Source organism: Hyperolius riggenbachi, chromosome 10 (assembly GCF_040937935.1).
Source record: "Hyperolius riggenbachi isolate aHypRig1 chromosome 10, aHypRig1.pri, whole genome shotgun sequence".
Classification (NCBI taxonomy): Eukaryota; Metazoa; Chordata; class Amphibia; order Anura; family Hyperoliidae; genus Hyperolius; species Hyperolius riggenbachi.
Genome location: NC_090655.1, coordinates 252,992,548 through 253,010,377, shown reverse-complemented (window position 1 = coordinate 253,010,377; position 17,830 = coordinate 252,992,548). Strand labels below are relative to the sequence as shown.

At 43.3% G+C, this 17,830-nt stretch overlaps 1 protein-coding gene across 1 annotated transcript; it reads right to left on the bottom strand.

Moving 5' to 3' along the window:
• Positions 1-2,049: 2,049 nt before the first annotated feature.
• Positions 2,050-15,191, bottom strand: LOC137535308 (gastrula zinc finger protein XlCGF48.2-like). Its single transcript, XM_068257138.1, has 7 exons — positions 15,112-15,191; positions 14,079-14,198; positions 13,817-13,951; positions 13,614-13,692; positions 13,399-13,496; positions 12,725-13,304; positions 2,050-3,760 (listed from the first exon to the last, which is right to left on the bottom strand). The coding sequence occupies exons 2-7, from the start codon at positions 14,172-14,174 to the stop codon at positions 2,829-2,831; spliced, it is 1,920 nt and encodes a 639-aa protein (XP_068113239.1). The 5' UTR covers positions 14,175-14,198; positions 15,112-15,191; the 3' UTR covers positions 2,050-2,828.
• Positions 15,192-17,830: the final 2,639 nt, after the last annotated feature.

Here is a 17,830-nt window from a genome sequence, read left to right as displayed (position 1 = left end):
ATATCAGCCCCCCTCTCGCTATACACCAGTGACAGGGGGCTCAGCGCACTTTCATCTCACATGAGCAATTCCAACAACCATCAGAGCAGTGAGTATAGGTGAGTATAGGGGTTACTGGCCTGACCCCACAACTATTACCCCCCCCCCCCCCACTGATTACTGCATACCACTCCTGCTAATATCAGCCCCCCTCTCGCTATACACCGGTGACAAGGGGGCTCAGTGCACGTTCATCTAATTAGATTTTCTTTGGGGGGGGCAGTGGAGAAGTATATTTTTATTTACTATGTTCAAATTACTTTATTTTTCACTTTGGGATATCAGCCTGGACTGCATAAAAACAGAACATGCACAGGAGACTATTCACCCCACGGGTTTTATATTAGAGACTTTAAAGGACTGAAGTGAGAAGAATATGGAGGCTGCCATATTTATTTCCTTCTAAGCAATACCAGTTGCCTGGCAGCCCTGCTGATCTATTTGGCTGTAGTAGTGTCTAAGTACCACCAGAAACAAGCATGCAGATAATCTTGTCAGATCTGACAATCATGTCAGAAACACCTGATCCGCTGCATGGCATGCTTGTTCAAGGTCTATGACTGAAAGTAAAGGCAGAGGATCTGCAGGATAGCCAGGGAGCTGGTATTGTTTAAAAAGAAAATAATATGGCAGCTTCCATATGCCTTTCATACAGTTGTCCTTTAACCTCCTTGCCGTTCTGATTCTTTCCAGATTTTAGGGTCTAAAAGCGGTGCAATTTTTTTCCACTCTTTCAGACCCTAAAACCTGAAAAAAATCATTCTGGCAGGGAGATCTGCAGCAAAATAAAAAAAAATTACCATTCTGGGCTCCTGTGCTGCAGTTTTCTCTTTGCCCACAAGATGGCGCTAATATACATATAAACGAACTTCTCTATATTTCTCTAATATAGAGAAGTTCGTTTTCAATATTAGCCCCGCCCCCGATGACGTCACGCTGCCACCACCGCTCTGCTGCCACCACCACGGCTCCGCTGCTCCAACTGGCTGCCGGGTCCCCGGAAGAATAGCGGGGACATGGGGGATCCCGGCGGCCAGGGAAAGACCCCACACTGCCGGGGAGAGAGGCTGGAGTCCCACTACGCAGCGAGATCGCGCGTGGGACTCCACAACTAAAGGTAAAGCTCTGCAATGCCTACCCCGACCTGAGCTCGGGATCACCGCTAATAGCTTCTTTTTTCTACCCCGAGCTCAGGTCGGGAAAACCGGCAAGGAGGTTAACTACTTACTGCATCAAGTGCAGTATAATCACAGCCTGGGAAAACTTCACTTGAAGTCCCAGGGCCGTGCATACACATCTTCAGCGACAGGCGGCCGCCGCTCATTCCCGTGCGCACACTCCCGTTGCCGCTCGTTAGCAGGGAGATGAATAAATGGTAATGCAGTTCCCATTCATTAATCTAAGTCCCTGTGTCAATGAATGCTGGCATCTATTAGATGCCAGCATCATTGTATCTTCCTGGAGTTACAGTGCCACACATTACTTACTTACGTATGCAAATCAGAAATAATGAGTGAGGACATCTTTTGGCCAAATAGTAAAACTACATCTAAATACATTTTATTAAATAAAAATAACACTTACCATCTAAAATTAACGTTTTCCCTCCCACACTCTCCCATAGTACCCAAACATTTTTTTTTTTGTGTAGAAAAAAACCCAAAAATTTACATTAAAAAAAATACGTAGTTACCTTAGGGACTGAACTTTTTTTTAATAGGTATGTCAAGAGGGTATATTCATTTTATTTTTTAACTTACAGGCTTGTAATTAGTGACGGACGCAAAACTGAAAAAAATGCACCTTTATTTCCAAATAAAATATTGGCACTATACATCATATTAGGGAAATATTTTAAACGTTGCAATAACCATGAAAAATTAGCAAATAAAATGTGTAGGTTTTATCCACAGTAGAACGTTTTATTTTAACACTGTAATGGCTGAAAACTGAGAAAGAATGAATTTTTTTTTCAATTTTTTTCTTATTATTCCAATTAAAATGTGTTTAAATAAAATAATTCTTAGCATAATGTACCACCCAAAGAGAGCCTAATTAGTGGTGAAAAAACAAGATATAGATCATTTTGTTGTGATTACTAGTGATTAAGTTATTGGCAAAAGAGTGGGAGGAGCACTGACAGGTTAAAATTGCTCTGGTCCTAAAAGGGTAAAAACCCCTCAGGGGTCAAGTGGTTAAACCTAATTAGACAGCAAAGCTATTTAAAGAGGAACAACATGTAGGCATGTGCGCTTGCAAGAAAGGAGTGAATCTTGTGGCAACAACCTTTGTATGTTGTGTTTTACCAGTATTTACCAGTATTTTATAATTAATAAATCCTTTTTTTAGAGCTACTACAGTATATTGAGGTTTATTTAGATCCTCAATCAGCACAGAGATTGTAATTAGTAAAGCAGCTTGAGAGGTAACTGACCCATTAGTGACCTGTTTGTAATGAAGTATGTGTATTGGATTTTATTTACACTTCAGGAAAGCTGTGGCTGCAGATACTGCCACATTTGCATGGATAAAGCACCTGGTTTAACCCTTGTAATAGAAAAAAAATACAGCGTGAATACAGGCAAGTTCTAACTAGGTTTAGTACTATATGCATCCATGTTTATCTCATCATGTCACCTCAGTTCTGGGACTTTTCCACTTTATAACCAATGCACTGAGTAGTGAGAAAGAGTCCTAAGGATTCTGTATAAATATGCTTCCATGTGCATTATGCAGGAAATAAAATAAACTTTGTAAAATAACAATTGGGTCCAAGACATTTACCAAAATCAACACAATTCTCCGACAAGCAGTGATTTACACTTAAAACATTTCCCACACTCAGCACACGAATAGGGCTTCTCACCAGTGTGAGATCTCTCATGTGTGACAAGATGTGATTTTTGTACAAAACATTTCCCACACTCAGCACATGAGTAGGGCTTCTCACCAGTGTGAGATCTCTCATGTCTGACAAGATTTGCTTTATGTCCAAAACATTTCCCACACTCAGCACATGAATAGGGCTTCTCACCAGTATGAGATCTCTCATGTTTGACAAGGTCTCCTTTCTCTCCAAAACATTTCCCACACTCAGTACATGAATAGGGCTTCTCACCAGTGTGTGATCTCTCATGTCTGACAATATGTGCTTTCCGAACAAAACCTTTCCCACACTTAGCACATGAATAGGGCTTCTCAGCAGTGTGAGATCTCTCATGTTTAGCAAGGTTTGATTTATGTCCAAAACATTTCCCACACTCAGCACATGCATAGGGCTTCTCACCAGTGTGAGATCTGTTATGTAAAACAAGCAGTGATTTCTGTACAAAACATTTCCCACACTCAGCACAAGAATAGGGCTTCTCACCAGTGTGAGATCTCTCATGTATGACAAGGTTTGATTTCTGAACAAAACATTTCCCACACTCAGCACATGAATAGGGCTTCTCACCAGTGTGAGATCTCTCATGTCTAACAAGGTTTGATTTCCTATCAAAATATTTCCCACATTTGGGACAGGAATAGGACCCTCGGAGAGGGGGAAAGCTGTGCTGGGTATGAGGCCCCTTGGTGTTAGACAGGTGAGGGGAGTCTGGGGGAATATTTGGGGTAACCAGGATATCTGCAGGAGACTCTTGTCCAATGCCATCATCATCCGTTGTACAGTCTGTGGATACAGAGAGAGTCTCTGAGAGGTTCCTGATGCCGGGACTCTGCGCTGCAAATAGAGAAACATCATCACTTCCTGTTCGAGAATTCTGAGGGGAGGAACAATTATCATTAGGGAGGGTCAGTGAGCTGCTGATAATTCCAAGTCGATACAAAGTTTATGCCAGGGCTGTGGAGTCGAGGAGTCGGGGCAATTATGGGTACATAGAGTCAGAGGTTTCATAAACTGAGGAGTTGGAATTGCGGTTGGAGACTTTTTTTTTTTGAACCGAATCCAGAGCCCTGGTTTATGCAGTTTGGAATTTGGTCAGTCAATTGCATTTCTTGACAAATGTGATCAAGCTCGGAATGTTGTTCTTTTTTTTTTTTTTTTTAGAGGGAATCTGAAGTGAAAGTAAAGTTATGATATAATGAATTGTATGTGTAGTGCAGCTAAGAAATAAAACATCTGTAACACAGATATGAGTCTCATATTGTTTCTAGTACAGGAAGAGTTAGGGAACTTCAGTTGTTATCTATGCTAAAGAGCTTATCTGAGCTCTCCGACCCAACTTAGCTGAAAGACAATGCTGTTTTCTGAAGGAATTATCTCAACCTGTCTGTTACTGTTTCTCGATTGTTTAAGGTTTTACTGCAGAGCTAATGATCCTTTGAACTTTCCTGCTCGGTTTCATAGTTTAAAATGCAGAGTATAGTTTGTAAACTGCAAATATTAAAGAATGATGCAATGTTGTAAAAAAAAAACCCATATAACTGAAAACAAAAATATGGGACACTTTTCTTTGCTACTAATGTTCTCTTCATTATCTGTACTAAACATACAATTCATTACATCATAAAGTTTTTTTGTTTTCTTTTTTTGCTTCAGTCTCACTTTAAGTAAGTCTTTTGTAAGAATGTAATGTTGATTCTGTTACTCCTCACTTATTCAACCCCTTTTATTGCAGGAATTAGCTGCCCCTCTCATGGGGCTAACCCCCACCGCAACCCTCCCCCCCCTCCCCTCCTTTTGAGGAATCTGTGTATGCGAGGTGAGTAAAAATATAGAAAGGGGCCTCAGCTGTGTCACCTGTTTGAGTTATGGCCCGTATAACGTTAACCGATATAATGCTATGGTAATTCAGATTTCCAACCCTTTGTTAAAGGTAGGTGATTAGAATGTACATCCGATCCGCCTCACCCCCCCCCCCCCCCTCCACGTATCTTCCATGCCCAACCTCAGCCAGGGAACGGCTAGCAATCTCTATTTATGGAAGGTTAAAGACATGCAAGAAAACATCCAGGGGTTCCCCATCTTTTAACATAAAGGCACCCAACTTAGAGGTGACTGTCAGGGTCAGAGGGTAGCCCATCATTACTTCTAATTCCCCTCTCTTAGATTACTTAGGCTTGGGTTCAGCAGTCCCCCTTCTTGTACATGTAGTCCCCGACTTACCAACACCCAACTTACGCATGACCCACCAATATAAACAGCCCAAACATGTGATATTTGATTCTGTGGGAACAAGTGATTTTTTTTTTCAAGAAAAGAAAGAATGTTTTTTAAAAAGGTAAAATTGCATTTTGCTGCAGTACACTAAAGGCACAGGGGGACAGAGGTGACACGGGAAGATAGTGGGGGACATGGAAGCCATGGGGAAACAGACATAACACAGTGGGGGCAAATGTGGCACAGGAAAGGATACTGGAGGCACGGGGGACAGAGGTGACACAGAGGACACTGGAGGCACAGGGGAATAAAGGTCAAACAGAGGAGGAGATAGGAGGCACAGGGGAATAGAGGTGACACATAGGGGGACACTGGAGGCACAGGAGGGCGTAGAGGTTACAAAGAGGGGAACACTAGAAGCACAGGGGAATAGAGGTGACACAGGGGGACACTAGAGGCACAGGGGAATAGAGGTGACACAGAGGGGGACACTGGAGGCACAGGAGGGCATAGAGGTTACAGTGGGGAACACTAGAAGAACAGGGGAATAGTGGTGACACAGAGGGGAACACCACTGGAGGCACAGGGGAATAGAGGCGACACAGAGAAAGACACTGCAGGCACAGGGGAATAGAGATGACAAAGAGGGGGCACTGGAGGCACAGGGGAATAGAGGTGACACAGAGAAAGACACTGGAGGCACAGGGGAATAGAGGCGACACAGAGAAAGACACTGGAGGCACAGGGGAATAGAGATGACAAAGAAGGGGCACTGGAGGCACAGGGGAATAGAGATGACACAGAGAAGGACACTGGAGGCACAGGGAAATAGAGGTGACACAGAGAGACACTGGAGGCACAAGGGAATAGAGGTGACAAAGAGGGGGACACTGGAGGCACAGGGGAATAGAGGTGACACAGAGAAGGACACTGGAGGCACAGGGGAATAGAGGTGAAACAGAGGGGGACACTGGAGGCACAAGGGAATAGAGGTGACACAAAGAGGGACACTGGAGGCACAAGGGAATAGAGGACACAGAGGGAGACACTGGAGGCACAAAGGAATAGAGGTGACACAGAGAGAGACACTGGAGGCACAGGGGAATAGAGGTGACACAGAGAGAGACACTGGGGGCACAGGGGAATAGAGGTGACACAGAGAGAGACACAGGAATAGAACTGTCAAAGACGGGGACACCGCAGGCACAGGGGCATAGGGGTGACACATAAGGGGACACTGAAGGCACGGGGGGCATAGAAGAGGTACAGGGGACAGAGATGGCACTGTATTTCAACTTATGAACAGATTTTAGGTTGAGAACAAAGCTACGGTGCCTACCTCATTCATGAACCAGGGACTACCTGTAGTATGCTTTGGAACACCATCCTGAAATATTCCAGTGTTCTATTGTTTGAAATGGACTGTGCCTGTCTTGTCAGCCTTTCCCTTCATATTGTGAGCACCCTGTCCAGTTCTATGGCTACCACAGAGGAGAAAATCCCCTGCACTGTGCTAGCTAGTTGCCAAAATGGGATTGCTGATGCATTGCCCTTAGCTTAATGTTCAGCCTTCAGCGATTTACTCAATCACCTATTTTAATGGCCAGTACTTGGATTTGAGTTTTGACAACAAGATATTAGCAATTATAGGGGTGTTCCTACCCATGGCTTGAGTATCAGCTTCCTTCCTTTCTGTAAGGTCTATAATAGCCTCTCTCAGGGGATTCATCTCGGCTCTAATGGGCTCAGTCACTGATGTTTCAATTACCTCCTTGAAGTAGACCTGAACAGAAGGAAAACAGATAGAAATTTACCCTGTATGTATTCAGAGAGTTTAGCCTGTCTAATTCCCCCTCATCTGTGACTAATCACCACTGTAATTTTATCTCTGCTGCTGTGTCAGCTCAGGAATCTCCTCTACCATGGCAGAGCATCCAATTTGTAAACAGAGGATGTTAACAATATGTCTAATTCCATGAAAGCAGGAAGTAGACACACTGCAGCTTTATTGCAGGATTTGTATCAGCTGTAACAAAGAAATTTTTTTCTTTAAAGGTGATTATGCTGTTTCTTATCTTTTAGAGCAGACAGGAAGTTATGAGTTCAGGTCCGCTTTAACCGAGTCTTGTAATTTTGCTGACATTTCTTAAAACATCTTTTTAAATTCTATTTCAGCTGAGGTGCCCCTTGCATTGTATTTTACCATTTTACCGCTCTTACTGTAAGGAACCCCTTTTTAAAAAGACGCCAAAACTTTTTCCTCCACATGCAGATTATGTCTCCTTATCCTTTGTACAAGCCTAAGCACAAAAAGCTCATGTGCCAAGGTAATGTATTACCCTCTGTTGTGTTTATATAGGTTTATCAGGTCACTTCTCTTCCAAGCTGCATAAGGCCAGTTTCTCCAACCTTTCTAGATAAGTGACCTTCCATCGCGCTGATTTAGTTACCGGTCTTTGTACCCATTCTAATTTGTCAATATCCTTCATATAGTACGGTGCTGAAAACTGTATCCCATACTCCAGATGTGAACGTCAGATATAATTGCACTCCACAACACCAGGGAATCAATAGAAATGATCCCACACTCCTCCTTAAATTTGCAATGGCGTGGTGCAGCTGTTGCATGGACCACAATCAATCCCAAACCAAAATTCCACCATGGCAACCAGTGCTCATGACACACGACAGTACAGCAAAGTCTGGGTGGGTCCAACCCAGATGGATGGAACAACTCCTGTGTCCTGCTTTAACGTCTCCCTAGGAGAAATATAAACAAGCGCACATAGTGCCTGAAACTGCCATGTCACATACACCACGTGACCACTGCAAAAGATAGCGTGTGCCCACAACCTTAAAGTATACCAGAGATGACATTTGACATAATGAAATAGACAGGTGTATATACAGTGGCATACAGACACTTGTGCTGTGCTCCTTCCTGCCTGAAAAAGTTTATAATTAGCTATGGAACTGACAGGTTTTCACCAGACAGGACTCAGTCGGCTCACTGATGACAAATTACAGCTGTAAAACACTTTCCTAAGCAGATACCTGGGCTTTTTACTGTGAGAGGAAAAGATCAAAAGGTCAATAGTTCATGTATTTTCTCTCTGGGACTCTTGAGGCACTGCAATTTAGCAGAGACTATAAAACATTAAATCTGCTTTGCAAATGTTTATACATAAAATAAAACCTTGAGATATCTAAAAGAGTCATTTTTAGGAGTATAAGGATAGATCCAGTTGACTATCTCATTAGTTTATTTTCATCTCTAGTTCACTTTAAGATGGGGACAGGCCCCGCCCCCTAGTGGGTTACACTCCCCGGATTAAGGCATATAAACTCTGCACTATGGGTAGGACATCAGTTCTAGAGGCTTGAAAAATGTTCCATATAGTGTAAATCCTTTAATTACAAATCACTAAAACACATTAACATATGTTTACTGTCAGGCTTGTCTGGTCAGTAACCACAGTTCAGACTGTATGCCCATACAGAATCCTAGAGGCAGTAGAGCCAGGAAGCAGTAAGCAGGTCCAAGAAAGGAACTTTCCAGAGGTATCGTAGTCAAGACAGGCCAAAGTCAGTCCAGGCAGAGTTTATGCAATCCGTGTCCAAGCTAGCGTCAATCCAGGCAGCAAGCAAAGCGTAGTCCAGGTTCAAGGCAAGGTTGGCCACAGGAATCCAGCAGATATAAGCGTGGTCAGTTCAAGGAAGTGGTCGGCAACAAGAATCAAGCAGAGGTTAATCGTGGTCAAGGTACAACAAGGCAATAGGAATCAAGCAAGACAGTGAGCACTACCCAGCAACAAGCCAAAGCTACAAAGCTAAAATCTATCACAGGCAATGACTGGGGGCGCTCACCGGTTTAAATACTACGACTAACCAATCAACAAAAGGCAGAATTGAAAACAAACCAATAGGAGTTCAGCGTGTCAGCTGATCAGTTAACACGCAAGCATGCACATGAGAGTTACTGTTTACATGGGCGGAGCACGTACTAAGAGCACATCCTCCGCCTATTCAATGAGGTCTGCGGAGCCCTCTGAGCTCCACTGACGTCAGCAGCTTGCCAAGACCCAGAAGTCGGAGATGCAGTCCGGGTCTCGGCATTCCGCCGCTGAATGGACGCGGCGGTCCTTACATTTACATTCCAAATGCTTTGTAACTGGCACATCAATGGGAGTAAGGAAAGATCTGCCGCAGACCCCACCACCGGCTCGCCTCTCCACCGAGTACCTCCAAAGCATGGGGCTGACTTCCTGGTTAATCCTAATCAGACCAGAGGCTAGCATGTCTCCAAGCGGGCAGGACTTGGTGGAGGACACCTGAGTTGTTCCATCCATCTGGGTTGGACCCACCTGGACTGTGCTATACTGTCATGATTGCTGGTTGCCGTGGATGAATACTCCAGATGTGGCCTCACAAGTGATTTATACAGAGGGAGTAGTATACTAGCATCTCAAGATATTATTTCCTAATTTATACATCCCAGAATTTTATTTGCTTTAGCTGCTACTTCTTGGCATTGAATATGGCTGTTTAACTTGTTATCAACAAGTATTCCCTAGTCTTTCTCCAAGTCTGACATTCCCACCTGTATGCCATTCATCTTATATGTCTATGCTCTACCATTGGCACATCCAAGGTTCATGACTTTACAATTTTATACACTGAATATCATCTGCCATCTGTCTTCCCAAATGGCCATACTGTCAAGATCCTGCATAATTTTGTATAATCTGCAAACACGGCAACATTACTCTGTATGCCACCCAGTGATAAATCAATTAAAAAGGCTTGGACCTAGAACAAACTCTTGTAGGACCCCACTGCAAACATTTTCCATTCGTAAGAATTATCTTTTTACCAACCTCTCTTTTCCTTTTGCCCCATAACTGCTTGAGGACCACAGCCTTACACCCCCCCTAGTGACCAGGCCATTTTTTACAATTCAGCAGACTGCAGGTTTAACAGTGTGCTGCATGGCCATACAACTCAGCACACAAATTAATATCGCCCCATTTTCTTGCCACCAATAGAGCTTTCTGTTGGTGGCATCCGATTGCTGCTGCAATTTTTTTTTATTATTATTAATTCATTTTTTAAATACAAATGTCTTTTTTCCCCATTCTCCCTCCCTCCCCCCAAGAGCCAATCAGAGTGATCGGCTCTTATAGGCATCAGCCTATGAGCGTGATCAGTTTTTGAGCCACTTGAGGGGACATCTCAGTGACATAGTTGCCCCCTTACAGCGCTGCAGGAGGTCGCATCGCTGTACATACAAATAACAGTTTTTTTTCCTCTTTTACAGCCTGTCAGCCGCGATCGCAGCTGGCAGGCTGAGCATGGAGCTCAGCTCCATGTCTAATCTCCGCCCCAGGACTTGACGCCGATCAGTGTTAAACGGTCGGGAGGAGGTTAAAGCAAACCTAAACCCAGAACTTCCTCACTGCTCTTAAAAGTAAGCAACAGCATAATAACCTTTAATAAAACCATTTCTTTGTTACAGCTTACAAAACTCCTACAATAAATCTGCAGTGTCTGCTACCTGGTTTCACGGGAGCACTGAAAGAGTCAACCTCCTCTGTTTACATGTTAGCACAAAACACACCCCAACATAGTTCATACAGAGCTGTCCACTCAAAATACACATGTAAGTACTTGCAGATAAAGGGAAATTAGGCAGGCTGTTCTCTCTAAATACACACAGGGTGCATTTCTCTTTGTATCCTTTGTCTCCTGTGCAAGAGTTTAGGTCCACTAGTTCTCTATCCACATACTCACATTTTTTTCTAGTCCCTGTATCCTCAGCTTCTGCATCAGGCTATTGTGGGGAACAGTGTCAAACGCCTTTGCAAATTCCAAGTATCATACTACATCTGCTGGTTTCCCAAGATCTAAATTTGCATTAATTGAGTAAGCCCTACTAAGATCTGTGTACAGTAATATACAGTGACCATTATCAGCTTATTGCACGCTGGTATAACAAGATTAAACTACATACAGCCATATGAAAAAGCTTGGGAACCCCTCTTAGTGTATATTTTTTTGCATATCATTGGCTGAGCTTTCAAATTAGCAAACCATGCCACACAGGTGTCAATTCATCAAAGGCTGTTCGATAAAAAAATAAAAAAAAGTTGGGAATATACTGTATTTTCTTTTTTTTTTTTTTTTTTCTAATTCATCAATATTTTCACAGGTGAGGTAGAAGTTTGGTAATTTACCAAAGGCCATTGACAAAAACGTGTTCTGTAAAAGGAGAAGACTGTGTATTTGTCTATGTTTTACATGCTGTTCTCCATGCAGAGAAAGCATTACAATGGTAAGAGGCATCTCAACATCCCTTTAGATGTACATGTTTATTATACTGTTTGTTACACGCCCTCTGCTCCCTGTGAAACTGTCCATTAGTCTTTCTCAACATTTTATTTAATTGCCACAGCTTAGATGAACTCCAAGAGATATTACACACACCATGCTAAGGTGATTTCCCCACTAGTTCCTCCCCATCTTCAAAAAGGAACCTATGGGGTTTTATAGCCAATGGGCTGCAGGGGAAGACTTTTGTTTTGATCTCTCTGCTCACTACCTGGAGGGGTAGAAAAGTATGACCCTCCCAAAAAGCCTGCGCAGCCTATCAGCATTCAATCAGCGGGACTTACAGGAGACAGGGGGCTGTTTCTATTGGCTCTGTTCCTGCCAGTCATAGGTAATTCATCTATGCTTCTGTGAGTCCTGCAATGTTTCTGACAGAGAAGAACTGCTGGTAATGATCAAATGTAACTGTATTTTACCGCATGCTGTAACCTTCAAGAATTGACATTTACTGACGTGTTGAAGTAATTACCGCACAAGTTGGTAATTTACCTCACTATTCGGTAATTTCAGCTTTTCATGTGGTTACAGCCTTGATAAATTTACAATTCCCTAAGTGCTTGATAAAGTCAGCTGTTTTCAGCATTACCAAATGCGTTAAAACCTTGATGAATTGCATTCAGATCAGCAAAATGACAAGAGGACCCATATTTTTGTCCAGCCAGTTTTTCATACTTGATTTCATACCATACAACTAAATATTGCTTCACTGGAAATCTTTGGACACCACCACAGTGCACATATGTACCGGCAATGAAAGGCCTACCACTGTGATCTTTGTAGACAGTAGCGTAAATGATTATGTAGGCTAAGAGGGGTTCCTATACTTTTTCATATGACTGTACTGTAGATTCAAATAGGTTGAAATAATCAGTGATTACAGCTACATGTGACAAAATAGAGTCCTCGTCTGATCAGCATTGTATCTCTATTGTGAGATGTAGCGGGATGCTTCTCACTCATCCGCCACCTCCCCTCTCCACAGAACAGAACAGGGCACTCCAAAGCCATCAGGGTGTCTGCACAGTTATTGTTAGTAAGCTGTCACCAAATACAATCATGCATAATAGTTTGTTTAGATGGCAAAAATCTAACATGAGCACATAGCATCGCCCCTAATATGGCCAGTCTGTGAGCAGTGACAGTCATAACAGCAATACAGATACACAACTTATTCTATATTTACTGCTGATTACTCACCTGTTCTGCCCTCTGTAACCTCCTCTTTACTTGTCCTCATCATGTCACCCTCCTCCATAGACTGCTGATCACTCCTCACATATGTCTCCTCTTCTTCCTCTTTAATTGTCCTCATCATTTCACCCTCCTCCATAGACTGCTGATCACCCCTCACATACGTCTCTTCTTCTTCCTCTTTAATTGTCCTCATCATGTCACCCTCCTCCATAGACTGCTGATCACTCCTCACATCTGTCTCTTCTTCTTCTTTAATTGTCCTCATCATGTCACCCTCCTCTATAGACTGCTGATCACTCCTCATATATGTCTCCTCTTCGTCCTCTATAATTGTCCTTATGTCCCCTTCCTCCATCGACTGCTGATCACTCCTCACATACGCCTCTTTTTCCTTTTTAATTGTCCTCATCTTCACACCCTCCTCCATGGACTGCTGATCACACCTCACATACGTCTCTTCTTCTTCCTCTTTAGTTGCCCTCATCTTGATGCTATCCTCCATAGACTGCTGATCACTCTGCATAAACATCTCCTCTTCTACTTCCTCTACAACCACAACATCCACATGTCTCAGTTCTCCACCCTAAGTGCACAAAGTGAGAGATAATTTAAAATTAAACACAGATAAGAAGAAAACATGTCACACAGGAGTCTCTGGGACCCTCAGCCCCACCTACCTGATAATGGTGGGGGATGGTATGATCTGCTTGTGGACAGTCCCCGGTATAAGGAGGACCTGTACATCTCTCTGGTGGGTTTCTGTTACTGGATCCATCTGTAGGAAACACACACACTAACTGAATACATTGTCTCTATGTGTTTATTAGATGAAGGGGGATCTAGGTGGACTCTCAATACTGCTCTCCATTGCAAGAAATTAGTCTCCTCTTACCTGGTGATGTGAGGGGCGGCTGATTCTCCATCATATTGTCCTTGTAGAGGTCCTTGTGTCCTTCTATATGCTGCCACTCCTACATGGAGAAATAGACATCCTGACACCTTATAGGAACCTGACACATAGAATGATACAGTCTCCACCTAGACACACCCTTTGCTGTTACTACATAATGTCCCATAAATCCCAGCACTGCTCACCTCTCCTGTCAGCAGCACCATCATCTTCCTGGTGATTTCTAGAATCCTCTGCTTGTTGTGTCCATCAGATATCAGGGAGTGAGGTGGGGGCACCATGACGGTCACATAATTACCAGACTTCACTGGAAGAAAACTCTGTATAGAAAGACCGACAATAATGTCACATGACTCTCATAAAATCCTCCTCACCTCTCCAGTCAGCTGTGTGTTTTATTATTAGAGATTAGAGTGATGTCATGTGACCTCCCAGAATCCTCCTCACCTCTCCAGTCAGCAAATATATGATCTCCAGGGTGAGGTTGAATATCCTCTCAGTCATGTGACTCTGGTCCTCATCCATCCTCAGTGATGTGGTCATGTGATCTGGACAGGATGCTGCTGCCTTTTGATAGATAATAAGGGGAGGATAATCTAGGTTGTACAGTTATCAGTGGTGAAACTACTGATACAGGATCCCCCTTCACCCAGCACTCCTCATTGCTGTCACTCGTGGGTGGTAGGGCCATACAGAGTATCACAGGAAAGCATACAAATTCGGTTTATAGCCACCTGTGCACTATACTCACAGCATGCTGCAGTCCTGTCCTCCCTCTGCCTCCTCACCAGCTGGCCTCCTCTCCTTACACCCACCTCCCACTGCTACCATTCCTGTGATGTTACAGCAGTTCTGGTAGTGGTAGATGGATGAGGATATGAGGAGAGACTGAGGCCAATGGGAGCAGAGGACTGGAGCATACTATGACAGCTAGCTATAAACTAATGTAAATCCTTCCTTTTACTAAGCATGGAGGTGGGGGGAGGGAGCAATACTGGAGCATGGACATGGCTATACTGGGAAAGAAATGGCATAATTGGGGTGGGGGGACATTACATACTGGAGGATAATGGCAATGATGGGGGATACAGGGGGGATATGGCTATACTGGGAAGGAAATGGCATTAATGGGATGGTGGACATTACATACTTGAGGATAATGGTAATGCTGGGGGACACAGGGAGGACATGGTTATACTGGGAAAGGAATTATATTACTGGGTAGGAGGGGGGGGGGGTGTATACTGGAGGATAGTGGCAATGCTGGGGGACGGGGAGGCATGGCTATATTGGATGGACATATTGTATTCGTTCTGTGGTGTGAATTATTACTAGGAAGGTAAGATGCCAGCCATAATCTATATAGGGGGGACCACTAGAAAACTGGCAATTGACAGGTGCACTATGACCTCCCCTGTAACACAGTATATCCACCCCGACCTCTGCTCTGCTCAATATATAACAACAATCACACAATTACCTCTTCTAACAACGTATCCTCTCCTCTTTCTGGAACTTCTCTTTGTGCTGGGTTACATTACTTCCTGTCTGTGGCTTCATCATTACTGCTCGTTTGTGCGTTCCACCTGGGAGATGTGCCTTCCGCCTGGGAGATGTGACTTCGCCACCTTGTGGTCAGTAAGCTAACTGCACTCAGCCAAACTGTTTTTAATATCATAATCATTGTACGCTTTTGCTTAGCAACATCCTCATTTACAGACACATCTCATTCTATTATTATTATTATTCCCCAGACAATTGCTGGAGAGGTTGAGCTGCCATATGGATGTGGCTCCATAGTTACAGGAATTGTCAGTGGAAGAGGCAGAATTACTGGAGACATCGTCTGGACTGAGATGTCCACTTAATTCCTCCATATCTCTCCTGGGACTCCCATTCTCTTCTGGCCGAGCTCCTCCCCCCAGCAGCTATCAGACTGGTAGCCAGGATATGGAAGTCCTCTCCTCCCTCCACCATTACTGAGCTTATGGAAAGTATCCTGGAAATCAAGTGCCTGGATGGGTGACAGCTCAGATGTAGAGTACAATGGACACTATTGGACAGACATGACCATTCAGGTGGCAAGCTTCATGCAGGCATCAGAAATTAGAGATGGGAAAGAAGTAAGAGAGGAAACAGATTGTGGTAAGCATGTCCACTGCTCCATGATGTAGATAATGTCAAATGTATTTGACGTTGCCATAAAGCATATCTGTACACATGTAGGTACAATTCTCTCTCCCCTCATAGAGCATCATAAACTAAAGTGGACTCCCTACCTAGGATGTCTGGATACAGAGGCTAGTGCAGCACAGTGCTCCTCCAATCCACACTGGCAGCTGTAAACCATAGGAATGTCATGTATTTTTTTTATGGGAAATGACATGGGTGTCTTCCAAAAGATAATAAGAGGCATTATTGTGAGGAAAAAAACATTTCTCAGCTTTTATTTACATTTGAGCAAAAAGTGTCCAGTTCAAAATTATTCATACCCTTCACAAACTGTCACAGTCTGTGGGAAAATCCAAAGTTCTACACCATTCCAAATAGTCCTAGCTGTTCTAAAGCATCCTAATTACCCTGATTGGTTGGGAACAGCTGTTTTAATCAACTCAACGGGTGAAAAAGACCAAAATTACTTACGGTAACGTCTTTTCCAGTAGTCGCGAAGACAGCACCCCTAATGAGACTTGTCTCCCTCCGAGCAACGGACAGGAAGCTGCAAAAGATTTAAAAATTTGCATAATCAGGCGGTCAATAGTATAATTAGGCATAGTCTCTCACTCTACCTTCAGTTCAATACAAACGACACGGACACCAAATGATGCTTAATGTTTTTAATATATATCTCTCTCTCTCTCTCTCTCTCTCTCTCTCTCTCTCTCTATATATATATATATATATAATATATATATATATATTGTTTTTTGTACCCAGGGTGGGTTGTAGGGGTGCTGTCTTCGCGACTACTGGAAAAGACGTTACCGTAAGTAATTTTGGTCTTTCCCAGTACATCTGCTCAGACAGCACCCCTAATGAGACGATATACACGATACATATATATTTAGGGAGGGACCACAGCCTGCAGAACCTTTCTGCCAAATGATAAATCAGCGTTAGCTAACACATTAAGTCTATAGTGCTTTATAAACGTATTCTGGCTGGACCAGGTAGCTGCCCTGCATATCTGTTCGATGGAGGCTCCAGCCCTCTCTGCCCATGAGGTTGAAACAGCTCGTGTCGAATGTGCTCTCACTGGTGAAGATAGCTGTCTGCCTTGAATCTGATAAGCTGTCGCAATAGCCTGTTTTATCCACCTAGCCAGAGTGGTCTTAGATGCTCTTTTTCCTCTAGATTTTCCGGAAAAGATGACAAACATTGCCTCAGTCTGTCTCCATGATCTAGTTCTTTCCAGGTAATAAAGCAGACATCTCCTTACATCTAAGTGATGCAACTCTTTCTCTTTATCATTAGCTGGATTAGCACAAAAGGAAGGAATATACAGTTCCTGAGATTTATGAAATGTCGATACAACCTTGGGAAGGAAGGCAATGTCCAACCGCAATGTAACTCGATCATCAGATATCACACAGTATGGTTCCTTGATAGAAAGAGCTTGTAATTCCCCCAGTCGTCTAGCAGTAGTGATGGCTAATAGAAACGCAGTCTTAAGGGTTACCATCTTCTCAGATGCCTGTTCTAAGGGTTCAAACGGAGCTTTGCAAGGTCCCTGAAGGACTGTATTTAAGTCCCAAGTAGGTACTCTAGACTTTATAGTAGGCTTAATTCTCTTTAAAGCTTCAAAGAAACGGATCACTAAATGTTCCTGAGCCAGTCTCCTCTCCAGAAATACAGACAAAGCAGAAGTTTGTACTTTAAGGGTGCTTATACTGAGTCCTTTCAGGAAACCATCATGTAAAAATTCCAGCACGGATGTGACAGAGTTATTGAGCATAGATTTCTCATTGCACCATTCATTAAACACTCTCCAGGCTTTTTGATAAATCTGACGAGTCACCTTCTTTCTACTCTGGATTAGAGTTTCCGCCAATCCATCAGAGAGTTTCTTTGCCTTTAACAATTTCCACTCAGGTTCCACGCTGTAAGATGAAGTAGATGTAGATTCTGGTGAAACACAGGTCCCTGAGACAGAAGGTCCGGGAGGAGAGGAAGAGTGATTGGCTGAGATATCGTTAAAG

Excerpts from the sequence above, each read along its gene's own strand:
- LOC137535308 (XM_068257138.1), bottom strand. The coding sequence starts at position 14,174 with ATGACCACATCACTGAGGATGGATGAGGACCAGAGTCACATGACTGAG. Across the intron at positions 13,952-14,078 it reads TATATTTGCTGACTGGAGAG|AGTTTTCTTCCAGTGAAGTC; the intron begins GTGAGGAGGATT and ends CTTTCTATACAG. Across the intron at positions 13,693-13,816 it reads TGGTGCTGCTGACAGGAGAG|GAGTGGCAGCATATAGAAGG; the intron begins GTGAGCAGTGCT and ends TTCTCCATGTAG.